This window comes from Lethenteron reissneri, chromosome 46 (assembly GCF_015708825.2).
Source record: "Lethenteron reissneri isolate LAM-NWPU_2019-01 chromosome 46, ASM1570882v1, whole genome shotgun sequence".
In the NCBI taxonomy this organism is placed as follows: domain Eukaryota; kingdom Metazoa; phylum Chordata; class Hyperoartia; order Petromyzontiformes; family Petromyzontidae; genus Lethenteron; species Lethenteron reissneri.
Genome location: NC_083824.1, coordinates 31,740 through 49,548, shown reverse-complemented (window position 1 = coordinate 49,548; position 17,809 = coordinate 31,740). Strand labels below are relative to the sequence as shown.

Below are 17,809 nucleotides of genomic sequence, written 5' to 3'. Positions count from 1 at the left end.
TGACCAGAGTGGTGAAGTATGGTCATAAACCACAGACTTGGAGGGGGGGGGGGGGGGTGGAGGCCCTCATCCAGCAGTGGGTTGACAAAAAGGCCGTACAATGTACGTTAGACGCGCATACATACAGACACACACACGTACATACAGACACACACGTACATACAGACACACACACACATACAGACACACACGCATACATACACACACACACGCCTACATACAGACACATACACACGCATACATACAGACACACACGCACATACACACACACACGCACACACGTACATACATACAGACACACACACGTACATACAGACACACACGTACATACACACACACACGTACATACAGACACGTACACACGCATACATACAGACACACACGCATACATACACACACGTACATACAGACACGTACACACGCATACATACACACACGTACATACAGACACACACACGTACATACAGACACACACGTACATACAGACACACACGTACATACAGACACACACGCATACATAGACACATACACACGTACATTCAGACACACACACACGTACATACAGACACACACACGTACATACAGACACATGCACACGTACATACAGACACACACGTACATACAGACACACACACGTACATACAGACACACACATATACATACAGACACATGCACACGTACATACAGACACATACACACGTACATACAGACACACACGTACATACAGACACACACGCACATACAGACACACACACGTACATACAGACATACACACACGTACAGACACACACGCACATACAGACACACACGCACATACAGACACACACACGTACATACACACACACGTACATACACACACGCACATACAGACACACACGCATACATACAGACACACACACGTACATACAGACATGTACACACGTACATACAGACACACACACAGTGCTAGACTACCGTGTAACATGCACTTTAGTCAATCCACTGCTGGATGAGGGCCTCCCCGTGCCACGACTGTCTTGGGGGGGGGGTACATCTGTGACCATACTTCACCACTCTGGTCAGTGCGGGCCGGCGGGGGGGGGGGTACAATAGTGGGGGTTGCTGCTGCTGTACCCCACCCCCACCCGTACAATGCAAAGACAAGACAAAGATCCCCCGGGTAGCCTTTAAAAGACTGCTGGGGCAAGTGCCACACTGCCGGCCTCCTCAGACTCCGCAGTGCCGATGTTTGTGCACAACGCACGAGGTACGTATCATTAAAGGCTGAGTCGACCTAGGGGGGGGAACTCAGATCTGCATCGCCGATGTTGGCTGTGCGCAGGATTCAAACTCTGGTTCGCCGGGTTTCAAATCGCCGGGTTCGTCGGTGTGTAAACACACACACACGTGTGTGTAGTAGGTAGGTGTGTGAACACACGTGTGTGTGTGTAGTAGTAGATCAGGTGTGTAAACACAGTGTGTGTAGTAGGTAGGTGTGTGAACACACGTGTGCACGTGTGTGTGAACACACGTGTGTGTGGGTGTTGAGTAGATAGGTGTGTGAACACACGTGTGTGTGTAGTAGGTACAGTATGTGCTTGTACACACACGTGTGTGTAGTAGGTAGATGTGTGAACACACGTGTGTGTGTGTAGTAGTAGATCAGGTGTGTAAACACAGTGTGTGTAGTAGGTAGGTGTGTGTGAACACACGTGTGTGTGGGTGTTGAGTAGGTAGGTGTGTGAACACGCGTGTGTGTGTGTAGTAGGTACAGTATGTGCTTGTACACACACGTGTGTGTAGTAGGTAGATGTGTGAACGCACGTGTGTGTGTAGTAGGTACAGTATGTGCTTGTACACTCACGTGGGTGTAGTAGGTAGGTGTGTGAACACACGTGTGTGTAGTAGTAGGTACAGTATGTGCTTGTACACACACGTGTGTGTAGTAGGTAGGTGTGTGAACACACGTGTGCACGTGTGTGTAAACACACGTGTGTGTGTTGAGTAGGTAGGTGTGTGAACACACGTGCGTGTGTGTGTGTGTAGTAGGTACAGTATGTGCTTGTACACACACGTGTGTGTAGTAGGTAGGTGTGTGAACACACGTTTGTTTAGTAGGTATGTGTGTGAACACACGTGTGTGTGTGTAGTAGGTACAGTATGTGCTTGTACACACACGTGTGTGTTGAGTAGGTAGGTGTGTGAACACACACGTGTGTGTAGTAGGTACAGTATGTGCTTGTACACACACGTGTGTGTGTAGTAAGTAGGTGCGTGTACTCACGTGTGTGTGTGTAGTAGGTAGGTGTGTGTAGTAGGTAGGTGTGTGTAGTATGTAGGTGTATGTGTGTGTAGTATGTAGGTGTATGTGTGTGTAGTAGGTAGGTGTGCGTGTACACACGCGTGTGTGTGTGTAGTAGGAGGTAGGTTTGCGTGTACACACACACGTGTGTGTGTGTGTAGTAGGAGGTAGGTGTGTATGTGTAGTAGGAGGTAGGTGTGTATGTGTAGTAGGAGGTAGGTGTGTATGTGTAGTAGGAGGTAGGTGTGTGTGTGTAGTAGGAGGTAGGGGGTGTGTGTGTAGTAGGAGGTAGGTGTGCGTGTACACACACGTGTGTGTGTGTGTGTGTAGTAGGTGTGTGTGTAGTAGGAGGTAGGTGTGTGTGTAGTAGGAGTAGTAGGAGGTAGGTGTGTGTGTAGTAGGAGGTAGGTGTGTGTGTGTGTGTAGTAGGAGGTAGGTGTGTGTGTGTGTGTAGTAGGAGGTAGGTGTGTGTGTGTAGTAGGAGGTAGGTGTGTGTGTGTAGTAGGAGGTAGGTGTGTGTGTGTGTGTAGTAGGAGGTAGGTGTGTGTACACGACGTTGGCAAACAGCTACAGACATACACTCGAGACCACGTGTAGAGAGAGAGTACAGCTCTGGGCTGTACTCCCTTTCTCCCTGTACAAGGCGAATGATTTGGTGATGCTGCTGCTTCTGCGTTGGTAGCGGTACACAAGCACAGACAACAACAATAAAAACCACCACCACTCAACACTTTGGCCTTGAAAGAAATAAAAAAATATCGGCGACGCATGATATGAAGGGGCATTGCCCGAAACGTCTCTGATTAATTATATAGTTACTGTGTATAGATATGTTATTTCAAGGCCCACAATTTTTTGTGGAATTCTTGTTTTGTTTGTTTGTTATTCATGCAAAAAGACCGGTAGATGCATAAACAGAGCTCTGGAAACTAACCAGGAATTGGGCTTGGATAGCGCTTAGCGCTTAAGTGAGTGACTGCCAGACTTCAGTCGTCATATGGCTTGCGGGGCTAAGTGGTTGTCAGAACAGCTACAATCGTTGTTGCGTTGTTGTACTTCTATGCCCCCTGTCAGCTCCCCATCCACACCAATGCGTGTTGACCAGCGTGGTGAAGTATGGTCAATTGAATTACCCTTCTCCCCAAAGTTGATTATTGAAAAAAATAATTGTATTTTATTTTTTATTGTATTTTATAAAAAATGAAATAAACTTCATAATTTTTTTTTTTATATAAATAAAATACATATTTTTTTTATACCTTCGTGACTTTACCGAAAGAACCAAAGAGTATGCATCCCTGCACTCACGAAAACTTCAAATTTACGTGGGTTTGTAACTGAATTCCATGGCTTCATTTCCCACTCGATATTTCCTCTGCCACAGGGCTGGCTCGGAGTCGTGATCGTTAGCTGAAGGCACCAATCACTCAATGCATGACTGTCAACACGAATGCTGTGTTGCACCCTATACTACTTTACTCCTGAAATCGTGTCAACAGCTTTACGCAAATTTTTCGATTTAAAACTTTCGTGACTGCAGGTATTCATCTTCTTGGTTCTTACATGCTAATGTATGACTTTAACATCCTGCTAATTATCTCACATTAACACAGCTTATTCAATGCTAAAGTCTTCTGTTGATATGTAAACTCCTTTGTTAAGGCGCTCTCCTCCACCCACCCAGCTTAAAATACGCTGCCACGCTTAGCGGTGTTCATTGGAGCGCTGTCTTTCAGACAGCTCTGTCTTCACCTGAGGACGGCTGCTTGTGTTGTGGCCGAAACGTCGTGAGAATTTTATTATATTTTATTTTCATTATTGTATTATTTCCCTTCTACGCGACTTTACCGAAAGAACCAAGAAAAAGCTTTCCGCAAATGAATGTTCAAAACATGGCGAGGTGAATTGCGAGGCGGTGTTCGAACATAAATCACAGCCATTCCGCACTGTTCCTGATCGAAGTTGAGCCAACTGCAAATCTCTCCATCTACAGCGGCTCAAGCCCCTCGTAAATCACGTGAAATCTGTGTGGCCACCCCCACTCTGAATCACCCTGCCCCCACCCCCTGTGAAAGCAGACGCTTGCTCCTCCGTGCAGGTCACGTCTGCTAGCTCCTTCGTTATCTCCCCTTCTCTTCCCTCCCTTCTCTGCCTCCCTCTCTTGTTTACGATCAGAGGAAACAAGAGGATGCCCGGTGTAGTCGGAACTTTGCTTCGTTCATCATTTCGTTGTTTCAATGCTTTGCTTTGTCCCCCCCCCCCCCCTTTTTTAAATGAAAGATTTCACAAAAGATGTCACGCTCTGCTCTTCTCCTTCTTACCCCTTCCCTCTCTCTCTACCCCCTCTCTCTACCCCTCTCTTTACCCCCCCCCCCTCTCTCTACCCCCTCTCTCTACCCCCCCTCTCTCTACCCCCTCTCTCCCTACTCCATGTCTATGTTCCCCCTGTTCATCGCTCTCTCTTTTTTTTACGATCAGAGGAAACAAGAAGATGATCGGTGTAGTCGGAACTTTGCTGCGTTCATCATTACGTTTTTTTTCCAATGCTTTGCTTTATGAGCCTCCCTCTCATCCCCAGGCCATTCCTGCTTGACACTTCTTCCTTCCTCCTTCCTTCTTCCTGCTGTTCAGCTTGAGCCGTAGCCTCCACTTTGTTCTTCTTTGGGGACTTCCGTCCTGGCATCCCTTCTTCTTCCCAACTCATCTGCCCTTAAATGGCAATGGACTCTACCACTCGCCCTTTCCCATGGTGTGTCATGGATCAACAACGTTTTATAGAGCCTCTATACACGAGATGCACACGCCACTCGGACAAGCACCAGTCGAGACGGCTGCACGCACGGATCGAGAGTCACATAAACACAAACGTTTGTGGTGTTTTTGTCCCATGGTTTTGGGTTGGATACAGCTCACATCGACATTTTATGAATTTAGCCACAATTCATCCATTCAAAGACCACACGAAATACACTTATTTTCAGGTAGTACATGAATAGCTCAATGAATTTGACAGCAGAGAGTGTCAAGTGCAGTTCAGACGATGAGCTTTTGTCATCATTGTGTTGTCTATGTTGTACATAACGCATCGTTTTTAATAATTGTATTTGCTCTGCCATCACTTCTTCCTCATGAGTAACGCTAATTATCTCAAGTTACCACTTTGTTCCGATTTTTCGAGCTGTTCCGCATGTGATGTGACATTTCAATTAACAAATAATGATGGCAATAATGACGATCATACAGACATGGACACTCGCAGAGTGATACGCAGATACAGGAGAACTCCTCTTAGCGACGGTGATATGGGGACGACCAATATCACGGATCCTATTATCTGTGGCATTTATTGGCATTTTATTTCCTCCCTTAATCCGCCAGGTAATTTTTTTGCGACTAACCCCACGGATAACGGGATGAATTTTCCACGTGGAGACTTTTGTCCGTGAATTTTTATTGCAGATAATAAGATGCCGTTTTCGCAAAGACTTTTGGCAAAAGCCGTGGATAATCACAGATTATAGGAAGGGAGAGGGCCATGGGGTAATAGGAGTTTTTGGGTACCCTGCAGTTTCCTGGGATAATAGGAGATGCCTATAATGGTGTGGCAGATAAAAGGAGTTCTCGTGTACAGACGCAGGACGTGTTGAGAGAGATGCACACGGCTGAAAGGTGATCTGGACGTGCGCCCTCGACACGGCGGGGCGTGTGCGACTTGTCTGCACGCTTCGAAGCACAGGTCCAAGACTGCCACGGATTGTTTACGTTTATTTGTTAAACGAATGACGCAGTTTAGCGAGTGGCCCGGCTATTTTACACAGGAGGTGCGTGAGCACAGCAGCAGCAGCAACAAAAGCAAAAGGCAAAAACATCCTTAAGGAATGTTGCCCAACGAACAAACAAGATATTAGCGGCCGGAAACGAAACGGACAAATCGAATGGTGCAAATGTGAGGTGTGCGAGAGGTGCCGGAAAAGGTTGGGTATAAGTGCGAGTAAGCTCCATGTTTTAGTCTAACAGTGAAAAACACATGCAAGTCGAAAAAGGCAGTGCAAAGATGTCAGAGCCAGATCCATGATAGCAAAAAAAGTTAGGTGCATGTGCAAGTAAGCTGTGTGTTTTGACGTGAGGCCATGTTTGACGCCTTTACCTCTCCTTTGGTGAAGTTGATCTCTCGCTGTTTTTATGCCGCTGTAAACCCTTGCTGTCTTCCCCCCCCCCCCTCCTGCTCTCACCGTTCTCTGCAGCTCGCACCGCGTAGAAGCTTCACAGAGGAACGGGAGAAGCGGGTAGAATGGAGCCTCCCTCGGGTGAAATGTCAAGCCTGCAGCTGGCAGCCAGCAGTGGCCTGGGTGGCAGCCGCTTCCAAGTGAACGTGGTGGAGGAGGAGGCGGCCGCCGCCGCTGCCGCAGCCGCGGCCGCCGCCGCAGCGGCCGCGGACGGCGGGGGGCAGCCGGAGCGGGGATCGCAGGAGCCGCCGGGCACCCAGGAGGAAGCGCAGGAGGGAGCTCGCGAGGACGGGCCGGAGGAGCGAGGGGAGCAGCAGCAGAAGAAGCAGCCGCCGCACGGCAACCTGAGCGACCCGAGCCACAAGGAGGAGGGCGGCAAGGCCGGGCGCTTCCGCGTGAACTTCGTCAACAGCCGCTCGCGCAGCAACAGCAGCAGCAGCGGCGGCGGCGGCGGGGCCGGCGGGGAGACGTCGCGCAGCGAGGGCAGCTACCACGCGTACGACACGCACACCAACACCTATTACCTGCGCACGTTCGGCCACAACACCATCGACGCCGTGCCGCACATCGACTTCTACCGCAACGCCGGCTCGCACCTGGGCGACAAGCTGGTGCGGCCCACGCTCGCCGAGCTGCACGACGAGGTGAGGGGCGGTCGCGACGATGGGGGCGCCTGGCGCGTGCCACTTGAACTGGGGTACGGGGACCCGGAGCCGCTGGTGGCAGGGGCGACACAAGGCGACCGCGCGGGTTTCCACCTCTTCTGGGTATCCCAGGACCTGTCATTCTTTTTTGAGATACCAGGCTCTCTGGGTGGGAGCTGGGTGGCATCTGGCTTGCACGTGGGTATTTTGAGGGGTCCACCTCGGTCGTGTCTGGTGGGGGGGGGGGGTATCTTGGTTGTGTCCGGAGGGGGTTTCCCGTGGGTAGTTCTGGCACTATTGGCAACCGGTTGGTACTGACGGCTGCTTAGGCGCTCCTCGTGTGGACTCTGGTGGTGGTGTTGGGATGCATGCCAATAATGGGAAGTTATAATTCCAACGTGGTAATGTTTGAGAGGGTGTTTTTTGTGCTTATTTGCGTAACCGAGTTCGCGTTTTACGACCGTCATGGAATTATTTCACCTTTTAACAAGACCACGCATCCTTCAAGCTCTTCATGCGGTGGATGTTTCCCGTGGGCGTAAGAGTCTTGAGATGCCACTGAATTCCTGGGGCAATATCTCGCACGCGTGTGCCCAGAACGCGCGATTAAACGTGCGGCTTGCCCAGAACGCCTCCGGCGAACCGTGACGTTCCTTCCAGAGTCGCCGCCGGGCATGGGATGTTTGTGGGTTTTGTTGCGTTGGTGCAACTCGCGTGATACGACCGTGATTGATCCATTTCGTTCGGAACATTCCGCCGTCAGGCCGCGCAAATATCAACAACGAATTATCCAAACAGTGTCGCGGTGCAGTGCCGAGCCATAGCGTTTGGGGGGGGGGGGGGGGCTGGAGGGGACTGAGCACTCTTTGACTGAAAATTCCGTCGCCCCGCCCCTCCCCTCCGCTTCTAAATACTTATCGTCGAGTCAAAGAATACTCGTTCCCACAGACTGACATGCTACCGAATCGTTTTTTTTTAATTGGCAAGCTTCATGTGGTGATTATGATGATACACAAACTGTCTGTAGTCGTTAGGGTGGGCGCCTGGATAAATTGCGCAAATGAGTCCATTTCGGCGATGGGTTTGGCCTTAACGCCCGCCACGTGTGTGCGAGTGACAGCGTTACAGGTGTTTTGTGTAGAGCACAGAGAGCGCCAGGTAATGCATTTCTAATAATAATCATACCTCTGTTTATCCAGGAAAGTCCAGATTACCCTTGGGGAAAGATCCACGTGCACATGAGAACATAAGACTCGTAGGTCCACACAGATGGGTTTGCAAAACCCACTTTGCTGTACTGCCTGGCCCCACCTCGCATTCCAGCGGACCTGGAGAGTTCTGTAAATCTGCACGACCCACCAAACTCCCGCTTGCCTCCGCACTCGGCCCGTGTGCAGGCAAGTCCACGCCGGTGGCACGGGGGAACCAGGCCGTGATTTGTGCGCGGTGCACTGCGGGTGCACGCCAGGGGCCTCTTCCCAATCCACAGTGGAGTCGGGGCAGGGTACGGCTCTGACACGGACTAATGACCAATCTTCCGTGATGTCGCGGTTGAACTGTGGAGTCCCCGAGCAATTTGTTCTTCCGTGCGAATTAGGAGAATAATCGATTGAAATGTCCGGAGAAATCCGTCCCCTGTGCTGTAACCGCGTCGGGGGGGGGGGGGGGGGGGCGGCTGTCGTGAGCCGATTGCGATGCCCAAGGGATTTCTCACTCGCCGGTTATTTTTCCGGGTCACTAAATTCTGGGAGGTGGCACGTGACTAGCAGCCACAGCAATAACGTTGGGGGTATACTGGATGTGGTGTGCCGGATGGGGAGATGATTTTCTGGGTTGTCAACCCGGGCACACCTGGCTGAAATAGGAGTCCCTGGCAAGAGCTCTTCAAACACATGAGTATTTACGTTTTATCCTCGAAGCACAAATTGCCAATAAACTCGCACTGCACTCTCCTACCTCTCCCTCCCACACGCTCCCCTACCTCTCATGTCTCCTTGCTCCATTCTATGCATTCTCCTACCTCGCCCACTCTTAGCTCGCATGCTGGGGGTTTTACTGGTAGGAACCTCCTGGTTACACCAGCCCACAGGGGATTATTGTGTCCGCCCGTCGTGCAGGGAGGGGCTGGGTGGGGAGGGATGGGCTGGGTGGGGAGGGGCTGGGTGGGCTGGGTGGGGAGGGTGGGTGGGGAGGGTGGGGAGGGTGGGGCTGGGTGGGGAGGGTGGGGCTGGGTGGGGAGGGTCGGCTGGTTGGGGAGGGTGGGGCTGGGTGGGGAGGGTGGGGCTGGGTGGGGAGGGTGGGGCTGGGTGGGGAGGGTGGGGCTGGGTGGGGGGGGAGGGGCGGGGTGGGGAGGGTGGGGCAGGGTGGGGAGGGTGGGGCTGGGTGGGGAGGGTGGGGCTGGGTGGGGAGTGGCTGGTCACCCATGGTGCCCTTATAAAACTCAATGTTTAACCTACTCACGCCGGCTTGTGCCCACCCACAGTCAGCCATATTTGCGGAATACACCACGTCGCCGTTGACCCTGGCCATTGACCGAGTAACCCAACGTTCCTACCAGCTCCCTCCGCAGGAATGTGTACCTGTCCCACGCGATGTCCTGGTGGAGCCACCAATGCAAGATCAATGTGATTGGCCGGTGATGCGCCCTGTGTCAGCATTGCAACCACTCCTAAAAGTGCTGTAAAACATTAATTAAAAGCTATAAAAGTTATCATTAGCCCGCTTTTGTATTGACTAATCTATATAGGTGTGCAACGGGCCGTATAACACAGGGATGGTGTTTCGTGAAGACAAACTAACGGTGACATTGGCAACAGGTGGCACGGGATTGCAGGTTGGGAAACGCTCCTGCTGCTGCTGCTCTGAGGATGTGCCCTTGTGCAACCTAAGAAGCCAAGTATCATCTCTTGATGACGAATATTATTTGGTGCGCTGCTGCTGCTGTGTTGGCAGTGGTGCACAAGCACAGTTAACAAAATCATACTCGCTACATTGGTGAATAACAACCACTGCGCGTTGTGGCCTTCGCGTGAAAAAATGTATAATGGGTGACGACGTTGCAGGGCTTTGGGTTTTTTGTCTCCACGTACCACAAGCACCGTTTACAACACTGGCTTTGTTGAACAAAAATTTAATGACCCAGTTTTTTTTTTTTAATCGGCATGCGAATCGTTGTCTTCGATATTGAAGGCTCCCCACGTAGGGGTGCCATCAGTCTTGAGTGTGAACCTGGTACAGTCTGCGAATTGGCATCTGTGTTCGGGTGGCAGGAATTTATTTGTATCCTAGACCTGGTTACCGGCATCGTGCTGAGCGTGATTGCAGTTTAGTGTGCAAAGTTTTGTGTAGCCCTCGGCTGGCTGCGTTTTGTTCTCGAGAACGAAAAGATGAAGACCCCCATAGCTGCATCGCTGCCCTGTGGAGAAGCATCTCCATTGAGCCAACCGCCAACGGGGAGGCTGCCAATTTTTTTCTCCCGTTGCACTTGGACGATCGCTAAACGTGTAAAGTGGCCGTGGTGGGCCCCGAGTCCCTGCCGAGATTTAGGTTTTTAAATCAGAGCAGCCAACGGTGTGATTCGATTAATTATTCTCAAGCTTAGCGAGCTGATGGTTTCTGACAGCTTGCAAATGGCCGCATGAAAACTAATTAACAGAGTGAAACTTGTCTAAGTTCCATCGCCCAATGAAAAAATAATTTGGTTTGACCGTCACGTGACATTCACGTAGCAGAGTGTGTGGGGAAATTGTGCCCTCTCTTGTGTGGAGGATAGAAGGCAACTTGAAGCTGTTTGTAGGAGAGCGGCTGTGATGTTTGCTACCTCGCCTGGTATACAGGAGGTCTTGAGTTCAATCCCGACCCTGACGCCTGCTGTATATTTGGAGCTTGCATGTTCTCCCTGTGGTGGAGTAATCATTTTTTTTCTCTCCACATTTCGAAACATGTGTTTTAGAGTGTTTGGCTGCTATACATTTCCACGTGATAATAAGCCACTTCGTTGAGCCATTATTTGTGGCCAGGTCGCTTCTGAAAAAATAACTATATAGCTCAGTGGGGCTTTACCTGGTAAAACACAATCTATTTTAGTTTTAATTAATTAATTTGTTGTTGTAATTTGTTTGCCCTTGCTATACTTTACACTCGAATCGTTTTCGTTGTTTTATTTTTAGTTTTGGTAACTTTATGACCCGCCCCTACTGGGCATCTGTGATAAAGAGCTTAATAGCTCATCAGATTCCTCCAGGATGAATACTGATTCTGATTCCCGAACCACGGTCCGCTGCTGCTGTGCGAGATCTCTCAATGGATTCCTCCTTCGTCTTGTGACGCAGGGCATAACTTCGCGCGACCGCAATAACATTAGGAACAAAAAGACCGCAGATATTTACTCTGCGCTATTGTTCATTCTCAAGTGTTGGGAGGTGTTCTGGGGTGATGCAGTGCATCTTAATTTGTGGAATGCATCGGACGGGTGAGTGACAGTTTAATTAAGTTATTTTCTTTTTATCGTGCCACGGCTTACCTGTTTCATAATGAAAATAGTCAAAATAGCTGTGGCCCTTTTTATCAAGCCTCTGCTGCGCGAAGACCTCCCAACACACGCATGTTTTTTTAATGGTGGTAGTTTGACTATACTTCACCATGCGGGGGCACTGCAAACGTTGGCGAAGGGGGCTGGGACGGGGCTGCAGGACCCGGTTCGGATTATAATCACTTGTCACCGATGTTCGCTGAACTCGGGTCGCCGGGTAGTAGCACAGTGTGCGAAACTGCAGGCGCCGCCACTCCGTAATGGCGTGCTGGAAATATTATATAGCGCGTTTTTTTTACAATGAGTCGCTGGTTGTTTTGCAGATGTAACGCTCCTGCCATAGGCACGTGTAATGTCCACTGCTAATGATTATGGGCCCCGTCTTGTGCTCATTTGCGCAGGGAGAGACCCCTTTGTGTTGCCACCCAGTGGGTGCTGGGAGCGTGAGCCCCTTGGCCAACTCGCGCTGCCCAGCGTGGTGAAGTATGGACACACAACCCCCGTGACCAACACGGCTGGTGGAAGTGCTCGTCCAGCGGTAGATCAACAGAGGCCTTGGAGGCGTTGCACACGCCGATCCTCGGTCTCTAAGAAACACCAACCGTGCCGCGCGAGGTGACCAACGCCATGCGGGATTTATTTCTTGACTCGTGCTCCCGATGCTTCATTTGGGGGTTCTTGTGACCGCTGCAGCCATTCGAGGCCGCTACATTCACCGGGCTTTGGAACGGATTCGAAAGAATCGATTGTCGGAATCGAATTGTGTGACCTTGAATTGTGGCCATTGATCGAGTCACGTGTGGGGGCCAGGGGGGGGGAGTTGGTGGGGTAAGAGAATAGTGGCACCGCTAACTGTTGAGGTCTCCGTCTGTTTAACAAGAGACCCCCTCCTCCCTCCTTGTTCTCAATGGACCCTTATCTAGGGTTTAATAATAAGGCTTATCTGTCCATTCATTCAGTCGGTGCCGCGTGTCGTCAACCTGAGTGCTTTTGCACAGCCCTTGGATGTACAGTGCCCGCTAGGCATGAAACAATGCGTCAATTCACCGGCTCTAAATCCCATTCTTAGGGGCTTGCGGATATGCCTGTTGGGGGATCGGTGGTTGACTTGAGCGATCGCGTTCCCGAACGCTGACGGCGAGGTGATGCGCTGACGGTCGCGTCTATCGGGCCAACGGAGTGGACTCGAAGCTGCGCGAAGAAAGCGGAACAATATGGGAGGCAAGACGATCGAGATGGCAAGAAACGAGATGACCGAAGTGATCCTTGGGGGCCCCCAGAGGCAGGACATCACGTGGAATTCTCCCAGTAAAGGTCCAACGTCGGCCCAGCGTCTGGCAACGTCGGCCCAACGTTGCACGCTTACTGAGCCACTGTGTGTGGGTGGTCTACTCGCGGTCGTGCCGTGGAGCTCTCCGGCGTGTCTTTTGGGGTTGTGCCAACGTCTCGCTCCGCGTGCTCGCGGCTCGCTCGGGAACCTCGATCTCGCAACAACTTCGGGGAAGTTAATCACCGGAGAGACGGCTCCGCACGTCGAGCGAAACGTCGGACGTCGTGCCGAAACAACGCGCCGCACAGCGGGCAGCTTGGACAGGGAATGAATGGGGCAGCCTCCCTTGGTTCAGAGACGCCGGCCTTGGCCGCCGTCTGGTTTTCATCCCACCCGGGGTTATCGGGAATGCGAGCGAATCGTTGCACGCACGTAGCTTGTGCAATGCGGCGTCGCGTTGGCGTGCGAAGTGCGGTGCTGCTCCTGTGCGTCGTGGCCTTTCTCAGAACTCCGAGTCACGCGGGAGCGCGAGTGCGGCGATGCGAGGCCGCGCCGCGTGTTCTGCTCGCCCAGGCGTCATCTGACCGTAACGCTGGGCGACGGTGGGGGAGGATGGAGGGTGGCTGGGTAAGCGTGCCGCGTGGAGGTGCGGCGGGGGGTTTATCGGCCTTGACCCTGTGACTATGAAGCTCTCGGAGCCACCAGTGATCCGGCCTGGAGCGCTTTACATTCGCCGCCTTCAAGATCCTTTGTGAACTCTCACCCCGCCTACCTCTTCCCCTCTCATCTCAATCTACTCCCCCTTCCTCTGCACGCTATCCTGCCTTTCCTCTCCTATCAATATATTCCTGTCAACGCACTTTCCTGCCTCTCTCCTCTCATCTCACTCTACTCCCCTCCACGCACTCTCCTGCCTCTCCCCTCTCATCTCACTCTACTCCCCTCCACGCACTCTCCTGCCTTTCCCCTCTCATCTCACTCTACTCCCCTCCACGCACTCTCCTACCTCTCCCCTCTCATCTCACTCTACTCCCCTCCACGCACTCTCCTGCCTCTTCCCGCTCACCTCACTCTACTCCCCTCCATGTACTCTCCTACCTCTCCCCTCTCATCTCACTCTACTCCCCTCCACGCACTCTCCTACCTCTCCCCTCTCATCTCACTCTACTCCCCTCCACGCACTCCTTACTCCATAAATCAATGCTCTCTGTCAGAGCTACAGAGTCAACCAGGCCTCAGTGGGAGGTCTCCGATTCTTTTCTGCTGCCCCCCATATTGTGTAATTCCACCCCCCCCTCAGCCCTCTGTGCTATCGACTCCCTTGCCCCCTGTTCCAAGCTTCAAGCTCAATAAATATATTTAGTCCCCCATGACCGACTGCCTCTTTCTCTGTCTCCTATAAAATAACGATGCCCACCGTTACTGTTTAATACCTTAAGATGCAGTGAATTCCATCCGCTATATAAATCCGAATTGCATTGTTTGTATCTATTATTAGGAATGAGTAGCCAGGGTACGATTCGTACCACTGCCATTTGATGAATTTCCACGACTCGGGGGTCATGACTGCACTCACCAATCAACCGTTTTGTCTTATTAAATTGTGCCGTATCATCATTTGTAGTGTGTCTCTCTCTCTCTCGTTTGTCCTGCCAACTGTACCATCTACACTGTCTGTGTCTGTCTCATCAGTCTTGTCTGTGCCGTCTCGTTTGTTTCCATCTCTGTGTGTTGTCTGTATAGTGTCTTGTCTGTTCTTACAGTCCCATGGGCTTTAGAGAAACGAACCAAGTCACGTGATCAAAAGTGGCCGGCACCTTGCACTCGCCATCAAACGCCTCTACCATGAGTTTTTAAATAATCCGTATCAATCCACGTGTCATTCCACACCTGCCTGTTGTAAGGTGTCTCAAATATAACCCCGTGGCTCCCCATTTAGCGAGCAATCGGCCCTAACATTTCCACACTGTGCCGCTGGTCGACACCAAGCGAGTTGTGGGTTGGTTGGGGGGGACAGTGCTTGCGTGCGAATCTGGCACACACACAGTTCTTTTGATGATTTGCTTTCTCGGACCACCTTCACAAATTTGTGGGACCCTGGAGAGCCACCCCCCCCTTACCGCCCCTCCCCTTCGACTTTCAAGTAGCTCCGCGCGATACCTGCGTGTGAGGAGGCAGGGAAGGGGATGTACAACGCGGCACCATGCGGAATTGTACCCCGTCCATAACCGCGGCTGCTGTCGCCAGACGCTGTGCAAAACGGATATAAGTGTCTTGGGAACGGGATGGGAAGAGGTTATTTTCAGAAGAGGGAGGGAGGGAGGGGGAGGATGGGTGCGACGAAGGAGGTTGCGACAGGACACGGCGGAGTGAAAGAAGGCACTTGGCAGAGGGATGGAGAAAGCCCTCGTCGTCTGTGGGCATCGTTTACCCGTGGCAGCGCGCACCGCCGCGGTGTCGTCTGTTGCTAGAGTCGGGGTCAAGGTTCGAGTCGGGCTTGAGTGGGTTTTTTTTTTAAAGGGCTTGAGCTCGCGTAGGGATTGGCCTGAGCCCTCGGGCAGCGAGGATTTCTTGGCCTCTGACCACGAGAGCTTTTGAGACGGTGAGCCGAGGTTCATTGCCCCGATAGCTGTGGATACCTGGTGAAATGGAGCAGCTTTCCCTTGCTTCTCTCTCCCACTGCTCCCCACCGCCACCTCCTCCCCAACCCACACTGCTCGTCACGCGCTGCCATCTACTCTATTCTACCACCAGTGACCAGGACAATATTGGGTGAGAATTTAAGTCCTGATATAGGCGGTGTCGCTTGAATGTCAAGCTTTGCACGCATGCGCTTATTTGGCTTTGGTATAATGCCCTGGAATTGTGACCACCACCACCACCTTGTCCACCACCACCGTGCCCACGAGCACCACCACCACAACTACCACCGCTGGGAACTGGCCACATTGTCCGCAGCAACCCGTGTGTGTTTTCATTTTTTTTATTACGTGCGCAAATTTCGTCTGGCTGCGACGGAACGAGCGCCGTATCGTTTGTTGTTGTTGTGGATTGGTGGCGCGGCGCACTCGACTGTGATTGGCACGGAGGAAGCCGCGCGCGTGTCGGAGAGGAGACAAGGAGGAGGCGGCCCGGCGTGCGGTGGAAGCGCCGAAGCGCGCCGCTCGCTGCCACGGGGGGGGGGGGCAGTGGAGGGGGGCTTCTCTCTCCATCAGCCCGGGCGACCACCTCCATTTTTGATAATCGAGTTGATTTTCGCACCCGCCACCAAGCACCCCCTGCTGCGACGAAGGCGCCTATAAATAACGAGAGCAGATACAGAGGGCCCCCGCCTGCCCCCGCCTGCCCCCGCCTGCTCCTTCTCCTCCCCCCGAACGGTGCAGGTCTTTCTCTGCGCGCACACACTTGAGTGCGAAATCCACAGGGCATTGACATGCGTCACCCGGGACACGTGCCAAGGTTTGACCAACGTTGGAATATGGTTGGCACCGTTGGGGCCAACGTTCCGTGTACGCCGGATAATACACGTTCTTGCTCTACCTGGATATTAATTTCGGCCGGGTCCTGTCTGGGATATTGTTCTGTTGCACGGCACACCACGTCCACTCTATCTCTGTCTGTGGCCGTGGTTGACCGTTTAGCGATGCGTCGAGCAGCACGCCCGAGTAAATGATTCGGTGAGAGTTGAAGCTCGCACGCCGGTCTGTACCGTCCCCGTTCATTCAATCCATTCGTCATCATTTGCCGTCGTCAATTTCCCTTTCACCCAATTCGCGCACTATCACAGATTCACCTTCCCCCCCCCCCATCGCTTCCTTCTCATCTATTTTAATTCACCTCATCTCCACCGTTACACTCGCGTGTGCCGTTCTTAATTCTCTGTAAAGCGCCTCGGTTAAGGTGCTATAAAAATTACGTTCAGATAAGATAAGAAGGGCTTCCTGCCCTTACATCACCGCGCTAGTCAGTATGGGTTGGAGAAGGTGGGGGGGGGCAGTGTATACTGTCCATTGGAGAGCATAGTACGGTACAGATGTTGGGTCCTGCAGCACTCCCCTTGGTTGACCACACTGTATCCCTGGAGCTGCCTGGAGCGCGTGTGTTTACGTGTGGTGGACACCACTATCCAGGCTCAACCAGTGGCGAGATGTTAACTACCTCGCCCAGTATACAGGAGGATCATGGGTTCGATCCCGACCCCTGACGCCTGCTGTATATTTGCAGTTTGCGTGCGTCTTTCTCCTCATGGTCGCGTGGATTTTTTCTCCGGGTCCTCGGTTTTTTTCCCCTTGCATTTAGAAACACGAGCATTTTAGATTATTTGGCGGCTATATCTTTCCACGTGATAAGCCATTGGGGGTATTATTTGTGGCCAGGTCACTTCTGAACAAGAGCTCTACAGCTTCGTGGACCTTACCTCGTAAAATACAAAGTTTGGTTTGGTTTCAACCCTGCTCCGTTTCCGAGGGCACATGCGAGGTGATTTTGGTCATGGGGGTCGTTTGTGCACAGCACCGTTTTCACGTCAACCACAAAGGGTTCAGATATAAGTGAGACCCCGACTGAAATACATTTGGCCAGAAGCCCAAGAAGACAACGAGGCAGAAACAACAAGCAGCTGAGGCGGCAACCCAAGAGGCTGCGAAACTCAAGAAGTTGAGGCAAAAAAGCCCCACAACACTCGGGCAGAAAGGCAAGAATCTGAGCGGGGGGGGGGGGTGAAACCCAAATTAAAGAGGCACAGAAGCATTTTGACTGTCATGGCCATGAGAATCCACTGGACGCCGAGAAACGGCGGGCGATCTGCTCGACTTGGCGCGCTGCACGGTAGGCCACGATGGAGGCGATGTCGTGAGC

At 52.0% G+C, this 17,809-nt stretch overlaps 1 protein-coding gene across 2 annotated transcripts in view; it reads left to right on the top strand.

Moving 5' to 3' along the window:
* LOC133354126 (solute carrier family 12 member 2-like) overlaps positions 1 to 17,809 on the top strand; it is a 44,486-nt gene that overhangs the window by 4,395 nt on the left and 22,282 nt on the right. For both annotated transcript variants that reach the window (XM_061570719.1, XM_061570718.1), the window contains exon 2: positions 6,526 to 7,151. In XM_061570719.1, coding sequence (XP_061426703.1) covers positions 6,573 to 7,151 — 579 coding nt within the window. In that variant the 5' untranslated portion in view covers positions 6,526 to 6,572. The remainder of the gene's footprint in view (positions 1 to 6,525; positions 7,152 to 17,809) is intronic.